This window comes from Phasianus colchicus, chromosome 24, assembly GCF_987193195.1.
Source record: "Phasianus colchicus chromosome 24, bPhaCol1.hap1.1, whole genome shotgun sequence".
NCBI lineage: Eukaryota > Metazoa > Chordata > Aves > Galliformes > Phasianidae > Phasianus > Phasianus colchicus.
In genome coordinates, this window is record NC_143459.1 from 3,158,362 (window position 1) to 3,172,440 (window position 14,079).

A 14,079-nucleotide genomic window follows, 5' to 3' on the forward strand; every position below is an offset into this window, starting at 1 on the left:
TGTATAGCAATGCACAACCCCACAGAGCAGCACAGAGTGGTGCACAACCCTGCACAGCCCTGCAGTGCAATGCCCAAGCCTGCAGTGCAATGCACAGCCATGCATTGCAGCACACGACCCCACACAGCAGTGCACAGAAGCCCCCACGTGACAATCCCAGCCCCTCCAGCTCCTGAGCAGACCCTGCATTGAGGTTTGGAAGCAGGGCAGCAATGCTGAGCATTCCTCTTTGCTTCTTCCCAAGGACAAACCGTGCATGGATGCTGTGATTGCAGTGGAATCGAGCACAATTTTCCTGCACCCAGCCCCCAAAACAGGGATGGATGGCACCCATGGGTGCTGCACCTCACCCCAGGCAGGCTCTGAACGCTGCATTCCTGCAGGAGGGACAGAGGGAAGCAAAAAGGGAGCAGCAAACAACAGTGATGCTCAACAGGATCTCACGTTTATTACTGAGAAGTGATTAATGGTGAAAAGAAAGGCAACGCCCATTCCTCATTGGCTTAACAAGAACTGAAGGAACATGTTCATCACTACACATTTTTACAATATTTTTTTTGTCCAAAAAAAAAAAAAAAAGATTTTTTTTTTTTTTAATTTTTCCTGTAAACAAAACGGGAGGTTTTTGTTCTTTTTTTTTTTTTTTTTTCTTTTCCAATGGCCATTCTCACCTTTCCAATCAAATTAACCCAAACCTCACCTGCCAGCCATGCAATGCACCAGAACAGAGCATTGCTTTGGGCTCCGAGTGCTTCTGAGTAACAAAAAGGGCAGAGGAAAACGAACCACTGTAACAGAACCTCGTGGGCAACATCTGCTCATTCTTAGGCCCCAAACCCCCACGTGCTCGGGGTGCTGCTCCTCTTCCAGGCCAGAGTGGGAGGAGGGAGGGCAGGGGATAACAGAAAGTTCCTCCACTTTGCACAGTGGGTGTCACACCTCGGTGTTCCAAGTGCAAATGTCAAACCCAGGGGAGGAGGCGTAGGGTGGGGTTAAAAATTAAAGGAGGGGGGAAAAAAGGCATAAATGCCACTTATGGGCCTCAAAATAATAAAAAAAAAAAACAACGTAGTAAAAAGACAAAAACCAAAGCGTATGCTCTGAAATCACAACCAAAGCCAAAAGGAAAGGGAACGGATTTTAGCTATGCTCTATAACCTAGAAGGGACATTTTTTTTTCTGTATTTTTTCCTTTTTTTTTTTTTTTAAAGTCCTATGCCTTGTGAAATTCCAATGCTTTTCTCTTTTTTTTTTTTCTCGAGTTTGTCAGAGTCTTTTTTTTTTTTTTCTTCTTCCTCCATTTGAAGTCACTGAAATTAAGAAAAATAAACCAAAAAAACCCAAAAAAACCAACCAAGTCCTAATTCTCTCTGGGATTTTTTCTTCTTCTTTGTTTTTTTTTTTTGCTCTTTCTTTCCTTTCTCTGACAGATGGGCGCGATGCAATCTCTGCTGCAGTCTCTGGGGGAGGAATGGCCCTTCTATTTGACACGGCCTTGGCGTTCCTGTGGGGGGAAAAAAGAGAGAAGGCATCAGTCGTGTCCCATGTGGGGAAGGGAAGCGTGAGGAGTAGGGTCTGCTGGGTGCATTCACCCATGGGTGCTCCTCGTCCCAGTTTTGTGGGTTGGCTGGGGTTCACCCCATTCCTTCCAGGTATGTGGGATGCAGACACCTGCTTGCATCTCCCCTTCCTCTCTGTGAGTCCAGGTAAGTGGCAGCAGGATGGCAGCTCTGCCCAGGAGGGCATTGCCACGCTAAAGGGAGGAATGGGAGAGAAGAATCAAGAAGCAAAGTGAGGAAGAAAAAGGAAAAAACCAACTATAACAAAGAGAGTCACAGAATCACAGAATGGCCAGGGTTGGAAGGGACCTCAAGGATGATGAATCTCCAAGCCCCCTGCCACATGTAGGGCCACCAACCTCCACATTTAATACCAGCCCAGGCTGCCCAGGGCCCCATCCAACCTGGCCTTGAGCACCTCCAGGGATGGATGGGGCATCCACAGCCTCTCTGGGCAGCCTGAAAGGTCAGTCTAGGTGAGGACAGTGACACAGTGTGCTACTCTGGGTGGGCAGCAGCTGCCCAGGAGGTGGCTGAGGTGGGCAGAACAGCAGCTGCAATTCACACCTCCCCAACTGGAAGGGACCCATGTGGGTCACTGAAGCCAAACCCCATATGGAAAGACACCAAGGGCACAGGGCTCTGACCCCACAGTGCAGAGGACAGCTCAGAGGGCACCCAGTGAGACAGCAACAACAGCACTTGGAGGCACTGAGCTCTGCAGGGAAGCAGGAGCAGCCAGGAGTGCTTTGTGCTGGCCCTGCTCTGCACACACCATGTCCATGGGGGGCTGTGGTGGTATCATGGCCCTGTTCTGCTAATAGTGAGTGTGGAAGGCTGATGGCAGATCACATTATCCAGCCCCAGCAGCAACAACGGGCTCTGCAGCTCAGGATGAGAACAGGTGAACGTTTGTGTGCTCTCACCTTCAACAAACATCTGACTGCAGTGCTCCTACAGTGGAGTGCAGTGCAGGTGGGGCAACAGAAGGCCATCAGAGGGCAGAAGAAAACAGCACGTGGCTCCCAGCTTCACTGGGATAAGTTCTGCTTCCCAGCACAACACGCCTGCTATCACTACACAAGGTCTGCATGATCCCAGCAGTGCTCCCTGAAGGGCTGAGCTCAGCCACCCAACGCTGGCACCAACACCTCAGCCAACAGCACGCCCAGCCCACAGCTCTGCTTCCCCAGTCCTGCTGCACAATGGATGCAATCCCAACACAGCACAGGATTTCCATGTGCCCGTTCCCAAGATAGGCTTCAGACCTGCCCTGGATATAAATCACAGCCATCCATTGCCACAGAGTTGCCCTGCAGAGCCTTCCCTTCTCAACAGACTCAGCCTGAGGCACAGCCAACAGACTGTGCATCACTTTTATTATGCTCCACAAACAGCCTCCAGTCCTGATTTACAAACCAAACACAAGGTTTTCCTCCTGCCAGCATGAGAAAGCCATCAGAGCTACAAAGGAAAGTTCCACCCTAGCCTGCCTCACCTATGAAAGAGGATAAAATCAAACATATTGCTCTGATTACAGCCAGAAAGCTTCATCCTCCCTCTTACCCGCAATACTGATTGCAAAGGGTGAGCCTCTTCTTGCTTAACATCACTTTGGATTACACAAACAGAGCACCCAATTCCCAGAAAGGTGATCACCCTCCTGCTTTTTCCCTTGGCTCTTTGGAAAAGGCAGAAACTCACCTGGCTGTTTCAAGGCAGAATAAATGCATTAACACCTCTGTGCTCTGCCACAGCACATAAGTGCAGTGCTAAGGACTGCATAACCTTGTGCACAGATGGGAATTTGAGGGCCTTCACTGGAATTGGTGGTTTGATATGGTCATAAGGAAACCAGGAAAGTTTGCTGATGGTCCTAAGCCACCCAAGCTAATAAAAATAGCAGCCAAGTGTGAAGAAATGGAGGAATCTCCAAGAAAAAGCAATGAGTTTGGCCTGCTTGGTTAGAGAAATGAAGTGATGCACATAGGAAGAAGCAAAGCAGACACAGAGTGCACTGAAACCTACTGCTCACCACCTCCTCCTGGATGAGGATATGTCCTCTGGGTCAAGAAGCTCCTGAGAGACAAGTTGTTCCAAGGAAGGACTGCTTTCACAGATGGACAAACACGTGTTTGTGCTCTCCTTACAGAGATCTGCTCCTACACCACTTCATTTTGCTGCACACAGAGCTCACTGCTTGGGGAAAAGGAGCAAGGAGCAATTTGCACACACTCAGCAGGCCTAGAAAACCAAGATGAAGATGCTGCTTTCCTCACACACACAAAGCAAGCCTTCCCCAGAGCCCCGGGACAAAGTTCTACTTAGACTTCACCTTAAGTTTAAGCTGATATTGGATATCATTGTAAGAAATGATCCTGCTGTCAACCACAGTAAAGAAAGCTCAGCATTGTGCTTTGAATAAAGAGCCTCTAAAGGTATGGAACCAGAAATGCTGCCTCCATTCCCAAATTCTTTCTGCAGAACGGCTTGCAAAATCTAAACACTTTGTTTTGAACTGCTCAAATGCACCATCACATGACAAACTCCAATTAAAAGCCCCACGCTGGGCAGAGAACTCCAATAACCATAGCTGGAAGGATGGCACAATGCAGAACAAGGTGGTTCCTAAAGGAACAACTGCCAAACAACACCTTGCAGGACAGGAGAAAGCAGCATCTTGCAGACAAAGGCCATTGCAGCATTAGGGCTGTGTTAGCACCCTGCTCATACACCAGGCCCACGTATCAGTGCACCTCTACAGCTCCTCAGCATCCTGGTCAGCTTTAGGCAACGTCCTGCAGCAGGCAGAAAGTCCAGGATCACTAAATGACACGGCTGATCAATGCTCTGCTTCAAAGGCAAGTTACTCCATATGGAGAAGCCTCTGTTAATAAAATAACGCAAATCACAGCCCCTGTGTCAGTAGCTATTAACCTCAGTGTCAGCAGCTTACTCAAAACACTTCCAATAAAAGCCACCAGCGATGACATCTTCCTCACTCCCTCCTTGCATACCAAAACCTCCACGTGGTTCCTGGGGAATTCACCAACCACACGTGCAATTCAACTCAGCTGAAGGAGGAACAAAGTCTTGTTTTATTTGTTAAAGGCTTTCACTTGAAGTCATTGGTCTGTTCACAACGAAGGCAATCAATGCTTTGGTAGGAAAGAGCAGCTCAGGGCATCCTGCAACTCGGAGCTGCAATGCTGAGGCCAAAGGGAGGACAACCTGAAGCTGAAGGCAGTAATGAACTGCTGGAATATGCAGTTTGTGTGTCCTTTGTTACTGAGTTGTGACAAACAGAAGGGCACAGACAGGCAGATTTAGGAGGTCTGGAACTGAACTGGGAGAAACAAGGTGGGTTATCTTCTGCTTGGAAACACTGTGGGTATGGTAAAATCAAATGTGAGTGCAGTGTCAGCCAAGACAGCGAACAGAGGGGCACAGCAGTGCCAGTCTGGCTATATGAAGAAGAAAAACAAGAGCTCTGCAGAACACATCAGAAAGCATTCCCTCTTTACAGGGGGTGTGAGTAGTTTCCAGCAGACTCACACAGCACCACTTTGCTTACCCTCATCCCATCTCCTACGAGGAGCAGCAATACTCCTTCCATCTCTGCTTTGAGAGGGTCTGCTTCAGTGAGGAGCCTGACCCACGTGGCTCCTGCAGCCCTGGGATGGGACAGGACACGACTGCACCCATGCAGCATCCTTCCCAGCTCCCTCGTGGGGAGGCAGTGAGACAAAAAAATGAGATCAACATCCTCCACAGCTTACAGATGATGCTTTCAGAAGCAGCAAGCTGCTGCCCTGCACACGCAAGCAGCACGTCCCATTGCTATCCAGGACCTTTACACTGAGGTCACTGCAACGTTCCTAGAAACACACAGGTTCCCAAGGGCTGTTTGTTTCACAAGGATAAAGCAGTCCTCCCAAGGAAGGCACTGATGCCACGCTCTACCCACAGAGCTTCCAGCAGTCCCAAGTTCCTTCAGCTGGGCTCAAGCCAGTGATCAGCTGCATCAGTTTGAGCAAAAACACCCAAATCTCTTATAAAATTGCATTTAGCAGAGAAAGGCACTGGGAAGAACCAGAGAGCCTCTGCGGGCACAGGCAGAGGAGACAGCAGCAGGACGGCAGTGTTTTCAGCTCTGAACCATTCAGCCTCCCTCTGCTGGCCAGAGGGAACAGCACCAACACTATGCAAGATATTTTTCGTATGATTTCTTGGAACTATTTCTGGGCATTCTAAAGAAGTGAGTCTCACAGTGAGAAGTACAAAAGAACATTCAGGAGTTCCCAGACTTTCACAAGAGCTCGTCCATCTGCCTGGGCAGCGAGCAGGAACCAAACTGCAAAGCAGACAAAGCTTTAGGCAAGCTGAGAGCCAAGTGAAACAACTGCAGCTTGCAAGTTCCAAACAAGCCAAACCCTGAGACGTTTCAGCTTCAAGGGACAGGAATGCAGGACACGAATGCATCACCACCATCCCAAGACTGCAGCGTTCACTCAGCTGCATCTCAATGAAGCCACCAAACAGCAGTGACAAACTCCAGCTGTCCTCAGAGAGCCACCAAAGAGGTCAAACTGCAGCAGAAAGCAAGCCCAACTCATTTCCTCCACGGCGGATGTGACAGGGCAGGGGCCCTCTGCACGTAACACTGAGTCAACAGCAAAGCTGGCGTTTGCTTTGTCTATCTACAAGAATCCCTCCTTGCCTGTGAATTCCAGAGATGTATGACTAAGTTTCCTTTGAGAGAATAAATGTTTTCCTACTCAAAACCTCTGCACTGTGGTGTCACACTCCGATGCTGCACAAAAAGGAGGTATGGGCATGCTGTGCCTGCTGCTGACCCTCAGCACACTGCAGAGAAGCTGAGCATTTCTGGGGAGGAGCCTTCAAAATACAACTGGAAAGATGAGCAAAGACATTCTACATTTGAAGAGAACTGCTGTGTTGCTTGTTTTCATATCTTACCTACTTTAGGGCCACTTGCTCTCCAGCAAGACCACTCATCTGCCTCATTCCTTCCCCAAATCTCCCCCATTCTGTCACTCTTCCTTCTTCTCTCCCATTTCCATTCACCGTTTTCATTGCATTCATCCCCCTATCCCTCCATCCTGCAGTGCTTCTCCCCTCACTGGGATCTGCCCCTTTCTCACACTGTCAGATATACAGCACACCACAAGTCCCACTTCCTACAGCATCCCACACAGAGCAGATTTCTGACTGCATTCACAACCTCAGCTGATAAAGGAGAAATCACCACTTCGGGACAGGCTGGAGAGCACCTGAAACCATGTGAGGTTACACAGACATCGAGTTTACATTTAAAACAGAAAGAGAACATTCCCTCTGCACACCTTGCACTGTATTCCTCCCTTACAGATTTCCTTCACACACCATAAATGCTCGAGTATCAGCTGCAGCACACGACTGCCTTTGGTGGTAGTGTTTGTGCACACAACGTTCCATGTAAACGACATCATAAAAATTAAGAATTAAGAGCTGTTGAGGTGAGCAGCTGCAGCTCCTGACTCCGTTCCTCAACTGCTGCGTGGAAAATTCCCCATTGCTGAAACTAAGGAGATGATCAGGAAACTTGGCCAGCTCCCAGAAAGCTGTGCTAATGCTAATTTGTAATTACTGTTTTGACCAAAATACGGCAGAGGGGGTCAGGTGCAGATGGTTTGAATGGTCACTGAGTTTGGGCAGAATTTTCAGCCCTCCAGTGAACAGAGGGTGACAGTGGGCTCTGATGCCACGCAGCCCAGCTGAGGGCACAGCCATGAGCAGCTCACTGCCAGGAGGAACAGAATGACCTGCTCTGCATCCAGAGGGGAGCAGGAGCAGTCACAGACTTAAATTGCTGCAAGGGAGATTGAGGTTGGGCATTAGACAAAGCCTTCTAACAGGAAGGATAATTAAGCACGGGGCTAGATTGCCCGGGGAGGGACAGGAACTGCTGTGCCTGAAGGTTTTACAAGCAGTGGGAAACATCTGTCACACTGATCCTGCTCGAGGTAGGGGGTGGATCAGACAGCTTGTCAGAGCCCAGCTCTGTTTCTCAGCCACTGCCCTGAGCCCCCACTGATCTCTTACTTTAAGTCAAGCTGAACCAGGAGCTGACCACAGTGCAGAACTGAATACAACACTGAGAAGTCTGGGATTTACAGCAACCCAAGAGTAAGCTGGTATGAGCTCTGTCTGCCAGGACAGCACCCAGCTCTGGCAGCACACACCTGCAGCCCAAAAGGAGCTCCTGTTTGGGCAGCAGGTACCCTACAGCAGCACTCAGCCAACCCCAAACCCATCCACCAGCCCATGCCTTCAGGCCACGGGACAACCACACACACACCCCCGTTACCTTTTTAACAGTTTCCTCCTCCTCCTGGCGTTTCTCATAGTGTGAGAAGTCATCGAAGATGGACGTGGTGTGCTTGTAGGTGGCAATGATTTTCAACACCTGCTTAGCCTTTTCCAGAGGCACCTCCTGAGTGTCCCTGGAGTTGGTCACTGGTTTATTCTCGTTGTTCTCTAGGCGGATGTGCCGCAGCTGGCTGTTGGGAACGTCCTTCACAAAAATCCACCTGACATCAAAACGTCCCTTCCACTTGTCCTGGGACCACACACCCGCACACGTGTTGTAGTCCACAGCAGATTTCATTTCTGCTACTCCGCAGAAGTGACCACTACCGTTGACACTGAACAGTAAGTAAACGGGGCCCTTCCCATTCATCGAACGGTAGGCAGCATCCAGTCTCTTGTTGCCATGCTCTGTACTGCACCAGATGTTATATTTAATGGAACGGTGGATATCGTCCTCAGAATAACTCTTAATGATGAAAACCCGGCCGTGCTTTGGGTTCCAATCAAAATCCTTGGGGTTGTAGTTGTTGATAGACCTCAACTTCTCCAGCACCGGGTGAGGTTCCGAAGGAGCCGTCCCAGCACTGGGCTGTGCTGTTCCCACCCCACTGCCCTCCGTGCCGTTCTGGCCGAAGCCTCCGCCGCGGTTGCGAGGCGCAACCCAACGTGTGGGCTGAGCTGCTGGCTGCGGGACGGGCAGCGGGGTGGGCTGTGGTGGTGGTGGTGGGGGCAGAGGTTGGGACTGCTGCCCGCTGGGAGCCTGGGCCACGGGCGGGCTGCTGTTCATCTGCTGAGCCACGGGTTGGGGGGAGGCCTGGGGGGGCTGCTGGGCCAGGTTTTGCACTAAGGTCTGCGAGGGGGCTTTTGTCACCGGCCCTTTGTTATCCCAAGTTCCTATATCCATGTTGTGTTTGATTGGAGGCGGGGGAAGACTCGAACCTGCCATGCCATTCTTGGTCTTCAGCTTGGGCTGCTGCTTAGCTGGCTTGCTAGCAATGTCAGCCCAGGACGTCGGTTTTGGGGGAGCGATCGTGGCCGGAGGCAAGCTGTTAGATGCCACCATGTTACTGGTAATGGATCCGCTCCCGACGGCCGAACCGACAACCTTGGGGACGTTGCTGGCCACGTCCGTGCTGCCCAGCTTCAGGGCTGCCATCCCCTGGTCTATGGTGTTCATCCCTGGAGCCTTGTTGAGAGTCTCGCTGGCAAAAGCGGACTGTCCATCGATCATGGCCCCCCCCAGAGAACTGGGGGCATAGGCGTAATTGCTGCTGTAGCCAGAGCTTTGAGTGGATTGTCCCTGAGAACTGTTATTCCCCCAAGCCGAAAAGTCAATCCCACTTGGAAAGAAGTTAAAGCCGTGCTGCCCGAGGAATGGAGTGCTGCCAAGGGCCCCTGGCTGCCCAAACATGGCATCTGGGAGGAAGTGAGGCTCCCCGTTGCTCAGCTGTCCGTAAGAAGTTAGGTAGGGCATGGGGGGATCGCCCCCCGTGGACCAGGCAGCCTCACCCAGCGAGTAGGAGAATCCAATGGAGGGACTGTAGTAGTTTGGTAAGTAGGAATCGGACATTGCAGTGTATGCATTGTTCTGCAAAAGAAAAACAAGCACTGAACAGTTAGGATGAGGAGAACAAGCGGGCAGGGACCAGGACTAAGGGCCACCTCTGGCTTCCCGTGCTCTAGCCATCCCACCCTAGGGCTGAGCCCACAAACAGGCCTGGCCCCAAGCACCTCTGCTGCTAGGGGTGCTCCCACAATGGCTTCACTGCCCCCAGTATTAAGCACAAAGGCTCAGCACGCTCCTCACACTGAGATCAGAGCACCATGTCCCAATGCACCATACAGTCTGCACACAGGGCTGCCCAGGAGCTCCTGCTCAGCTCTGAGAACACCATCTTACCTCACATATGGATATGATCTTCAGCTTTTTCTTTCTCTATAAAAGAAGGCTTTTCTCACCTGGGTAATGCACGTCTCAGAGCTTATTTTGCTGTGTGTTTGATGAAAGGTTTGGAGGAAGGAGATGGAGAAGGGCAATATGGAGGGCAAAGGTCCAGCGGTACTGCACTGCCAAAATCACAAACATCCCTCACTGCTCCTAGCACAAGCCCCTTCCTTACACTTCCTACAGCTTTATCCTGACAATCTACAATTTGAGAGCTCCAAATACCCAAGAACTTGCAAACAAAACAGGATTTAATGCCAGAACAGCAGCTGCTCCAGCGCTGCAAGCACACACTCAAAAATACCTGAAAACAGGGAGCAGTCAGTAGTATTGCACTGGGAGCCCTTTGTAGCACAGGGACCTCTGCAGCACAGCAAAGCAGGCTTTGGTCTGCCTTTTAACATCCAAATAGCCTTCAGGTTACGAAAACAAATGTTTAATTTTACAATTAGGAAACTCTCAGACATGACTAAGGTTCACTTACATGAAGAACATCTGTCATTCAGCATTCAAACCAACGTCCCCCCAGGGAGCTGTTCAAGCCACACTAATGGACATTATCATCCAGTAATGTGAACCAGTGTGCAGACAGCCTTGTGCTACACAGCCAGCTTACATGCCAACCCGATGCAGATGAGATGAAAAGTCAGCCTGGGTTCCCATTTAAGAGCCTGGCTTGCAGCAGGCTCTGCTCCATTTTTTGTTGAATCATGTTTTCATGTGCCAGGCACAGCTCCCAGAGGACTTCACGCCATGCTGAAGTCTATGGAGGCTCTCAAGATGGCTCTGGCCTCCTCCAGAAATAGCAGTTTTGCCTCTCCACCTTCCATTGAGTTAAAGGCAAGCAACAGGTTTGGGGCTGGGATAGCCTCAGGCCTTCTGAAAAATCAGCAGGAATTATGATAACACCGTTTGGTTCATCGCATGAAACACTGGAAAACTTTCTGCACTGCGTTAAGTGGATGCATTAAGTTCAGAGTTACTGCAGCCTTTGTTTTCCCAGAGAAGATGGCACAGAAGTGTACTAATAAAACAATTAACTCTTACCCAGGGTACAGTTTTAGTTTTCAGCTTCTGCAGCTATGCTTTGCTATCAAGCACACCTCGCCCTGCCACACTGCACTCACACAAAGACACTGATTGGTATGCAAATAAACCTTTTAATTCTCTCCATTAAGAGTTCTTGTGCAGTTAATTCCTCAAATTCACTATTCCTCTGCATCTGCACCTCAGACAAGGAGAGTTTAAGCTGACTGACTCCTGGAGCTGAGGAATCTCTGTGTTCCTGAGCTTTAAGAACACACAGCAACGTGATTTACAGGGCTGACAAGTCCTGAGAGTCACAACTGAAACAGCAGCTCTCCAACAAAGAGCCAAGAAACTTTACAAGGTGGTCACCTGGTGTGTGTGCAGACAGCTCAGGTAGCAGCTCTGAAAGCACCTGCCTTACTCTGCAACAGTTGGCTGTCTTTAATTCAGAGCCTTGGCTCCCTTTCCCCTTGCCAGAAAGGCACACATGTGACGCTGCTCTGTCACAGCCCAGCTTGTGGGCTCAGCAGCTCCACGATCCAAACTGAACCCCAGCTTTTTGTTTTCTGCCTACTGAGGCATCAAAGGACACATGAGAGCAACAGGCAACGCAGTGAGAAACAGAGAGAAAAGGAGGCAAACTCATCCTCAAGTTTCACCCAACGTTAACACAGAGGTTTTACCTCGCTGCTGCTGCATTCCCACAGCCCTCCTCCTCCCCCTCCTCAGGTGCTCCTCCTCCTTTTTAAAAAATACCCTGACCAGTTTGTGACACGCATGCATAAAAAGAAACTAAATATTGAGATGTGTACCAAATGCACAAAATGGAGTAAAATACCATAGGGCAAAAGGAAGCAGCATGCTTTGTTCAAGGCTGGAGAAAGCAATCACACCTCTCTCCCTGTGCAACTCAAATTCAGGCTTGTAACTTGTTTTAGGGAGCTAAATAGAGCAGAGTTACTTAACGGACAGGTGGAATGCCCAAGATTGTGCAACAGCTAACAGGTCCTTACAGAGCACAACCAAGGAAAATACCTGTTGAGTGTTTACCTGAGACAGAAACCTGCTCTTGTGTTCCAACAAAACATGAATCACAAGTATCTGAAGTGATGCACTGGCTAGGAAAAGTCATTAAAAAAATAGAGAGAAACAAAACAGCTTTTTTTTTTTTTTTTTTAACCAGACACAACAGTAAAGGGAAAAGAAGCCAAGAGAATGAACTGCTTCAGCCTTACTACAGATGTTTATCTGTAATGCTTACTTGTAACATCTAATCAGCTGAACTCCATCTGTTGTGTGTCACTCTCCTACTGCTCACGAGACAGAGCAGTTAACAATGGAGCTAATCTCAAACAACAACTAAAAAGTATCTGGAAGCCTGACTTTCAGGAGCTGCTCACAAACTCCCCAGCTCAACTCCTAACTGAAGCTCTAAGAAAGACCCATCAGCCCTTATGACAAGAGTGTTCTGGGACTTTTTTGGGGGGTGAGAAACAGAGAAAACCCCACGACATGCATTTTCAGTTTCCTTGGCAGAGACAGAAGAGCACAGATAGCATCTTCCAAATGCCTCCAAAGCACGGCTGCATCTCATGAAGCAATTTCACAACACTGCACAGCACATCTGCTCTACAAAGAGCCACACGCAAGCAAAGAAACAAAGCCAAAGCAACACAACTGAAAGACCAGAAGCAGTAATTTCAAGACAGCTGACAGCGGGCTGAACCTCAACCGTAGGAAGCCCCAAAAAGGAAGACACAAAAAGTTGCCAACAGCTCCAGCCCTCACCCACGAGTGCAGCTTTTGCTGGGAGAAGCACGGGGACACAAACAGGAGGCGATGAGGGGAAAACTGGCAAACAGCAGAGCGCAACGGGCAGGGCGGAGCTCCAGCAGCTCAGCTCACTCACCGGCCGGGCCTGAGGGCTCAAGTAAGGCTCAAAGTCGTCGTCGTTCAGCCCATCCTTCTGATGCACGGAGCCGTTTTGCACTGAGGAAGAGATGCGCGGCGTTAGGAAGCACTCAACAAGCAGCAACACGACCGCCTCCTCCTCCTCCTCCTCCGGGCCGGCCCCGGGACCGCGCTGTGCCACCACACGGCGGGCAAAGCCAAGTTCTCCTCCGCGCCCCAACCCTCCCCGTGAGCACTTTTAAGATGTTTTTCTTTTATTTTTTTTAGCGTTGTTTTCTCGGCCCTTTTCCCGGCTCGGTTTCCCCCCGCGCCCATCCGCACCGCCCCGGCCCCGTCTCACCTTTGTTGCCTTGGCCTTTGGGTCTCTGCGGAGGCGGCATGGAAAGAGAAGGGAGAGCGGTGAGTGAGGGGAGGGGCGGCCGCAGCGGGCGGGAGGCCTCGGGGAGGGGAAGGGGGGGAAGGAGGGGAAGGGAGGCCCGGCCCGCGCCCCGCAGCTAGGCCTCAGCCGCGGCCTCGCCTAGCGGGCCAGGCCCGGAGCCGCCAAGGGGAGGCCGGGGGGCGGCGGCGAGGCCCCTACCTGCTCCAGGAGGCTGCTGGCCGACATGGCTCCGCGGCGGAGCGGCTGCTGCCGGGGTGGGGCGGGGCGGGGCGGCGGGCGGCGGTGGCGGCTTTGTCCGGGAGCGGGCGCGGCGCGGCGCGGCTGCTTGGCGGACTCCGACTCGCCCGCGGCGGCTGCCTGGTTGGGGCGACGCTCTAGCCCGCTCCCCTCGCCTCGCCTCTCCTTCCGGCCCGCGTCTATGGCCCAGGCCCGCCGCCTCGCGCCCACACGCGCTCCCCGGGCGTCACGCGGCACCGCGCGCGCGCCGCGCTCCCAGGCACAATGGCGTGGGGGGGGGGGGGGGGAGAGCGGGCGCGGCGCATGCCGGGCGGGAGGAGGACCGCCACAGCGCCCCCTCGCGGATGGGCGGGGGAGAGCGGGCCGTGCGGTGCGAGGCGCTCTTAAAGGGCCACGCACTCCATGAAGAGATGCGCTGTGCCAGCCCCAAAGCAGCGAATCCCAAATCCTGCCACAGACATCCCTCCCAGGTCCAGCGATTCGTCTCCCCGTGATTTCAGTTCCCCGAGCTCGGCTTACTCCATCCTTACTCCAGAACGTGCAGGGGTTGCCACCCACCCAATGCCCCCAGCCCTGCTCCTGCAGGGGTCCGGGGGGAGGGAGGAAGGCAGTGATGGGGAGCCACGGTGGGGCCTTGGTGAAGGGTT

The 14,079-nt window shown here is 51.6% G+C and overlaps 1 protein-coding gene across 1 annotated transcript; it reads right to left on the reverse strand.

Annotated features, from left to right (window-relative positions):
• Positions 1-622: 622 nt before the first annotated feature.
• YTHDF2 (YTH N6-methyladenosine RNA binding protein F2) lies at positions 623-13,698 on the reverse strand. Its single transcript, XM_031594984.2, has 5 exons — positions 13,394-13,698; positions 13,157-13,181; positions 12,815-12,894; positions 7,930-9,519; positions 623-1,504 (listed from the first exon to the last, which is right to left on the reverse strand). The coding sequence occupies exons 1-5, from the start codon at positions 13,418-13,420 to the stop codon at positions 1,481-1,483; spliced, it is 1,746 nt and encodes a 581-aa protein (XP_031450844.1). The 5' UTR covers positions 13,421-13,698; the 3' UTR covers positions 623-1,480.
• Between the last annotated feature and the right edge of the window lie 381 nt (positions 13,699-14,079).

Excerpts from the sequence above, each read along its gene's own strand:
- YTHDF2 (XM_031594984.2), bottom strand. The coding sequence starts at position 13,420 with ATGTCGGCCAGCAGCCTCCTGGAGCAG. Across the intron at positions 13,182-13,393 it reads CCAGCAGCCTCCTGGAGCAG|AGACCCAAAGGCCAAGGCAA; the intron begins GTAGGGGCCTCG and ends CCGCCTCCGCAG. Across the intron at positions 1,505-7,929 it reads AGGAGGAAACTGTTAAAAAG|GAACGCCAAGGCCGTGTCAA; the intron begins GTAACGGGGGTG and ends TTCCCCCCACAG.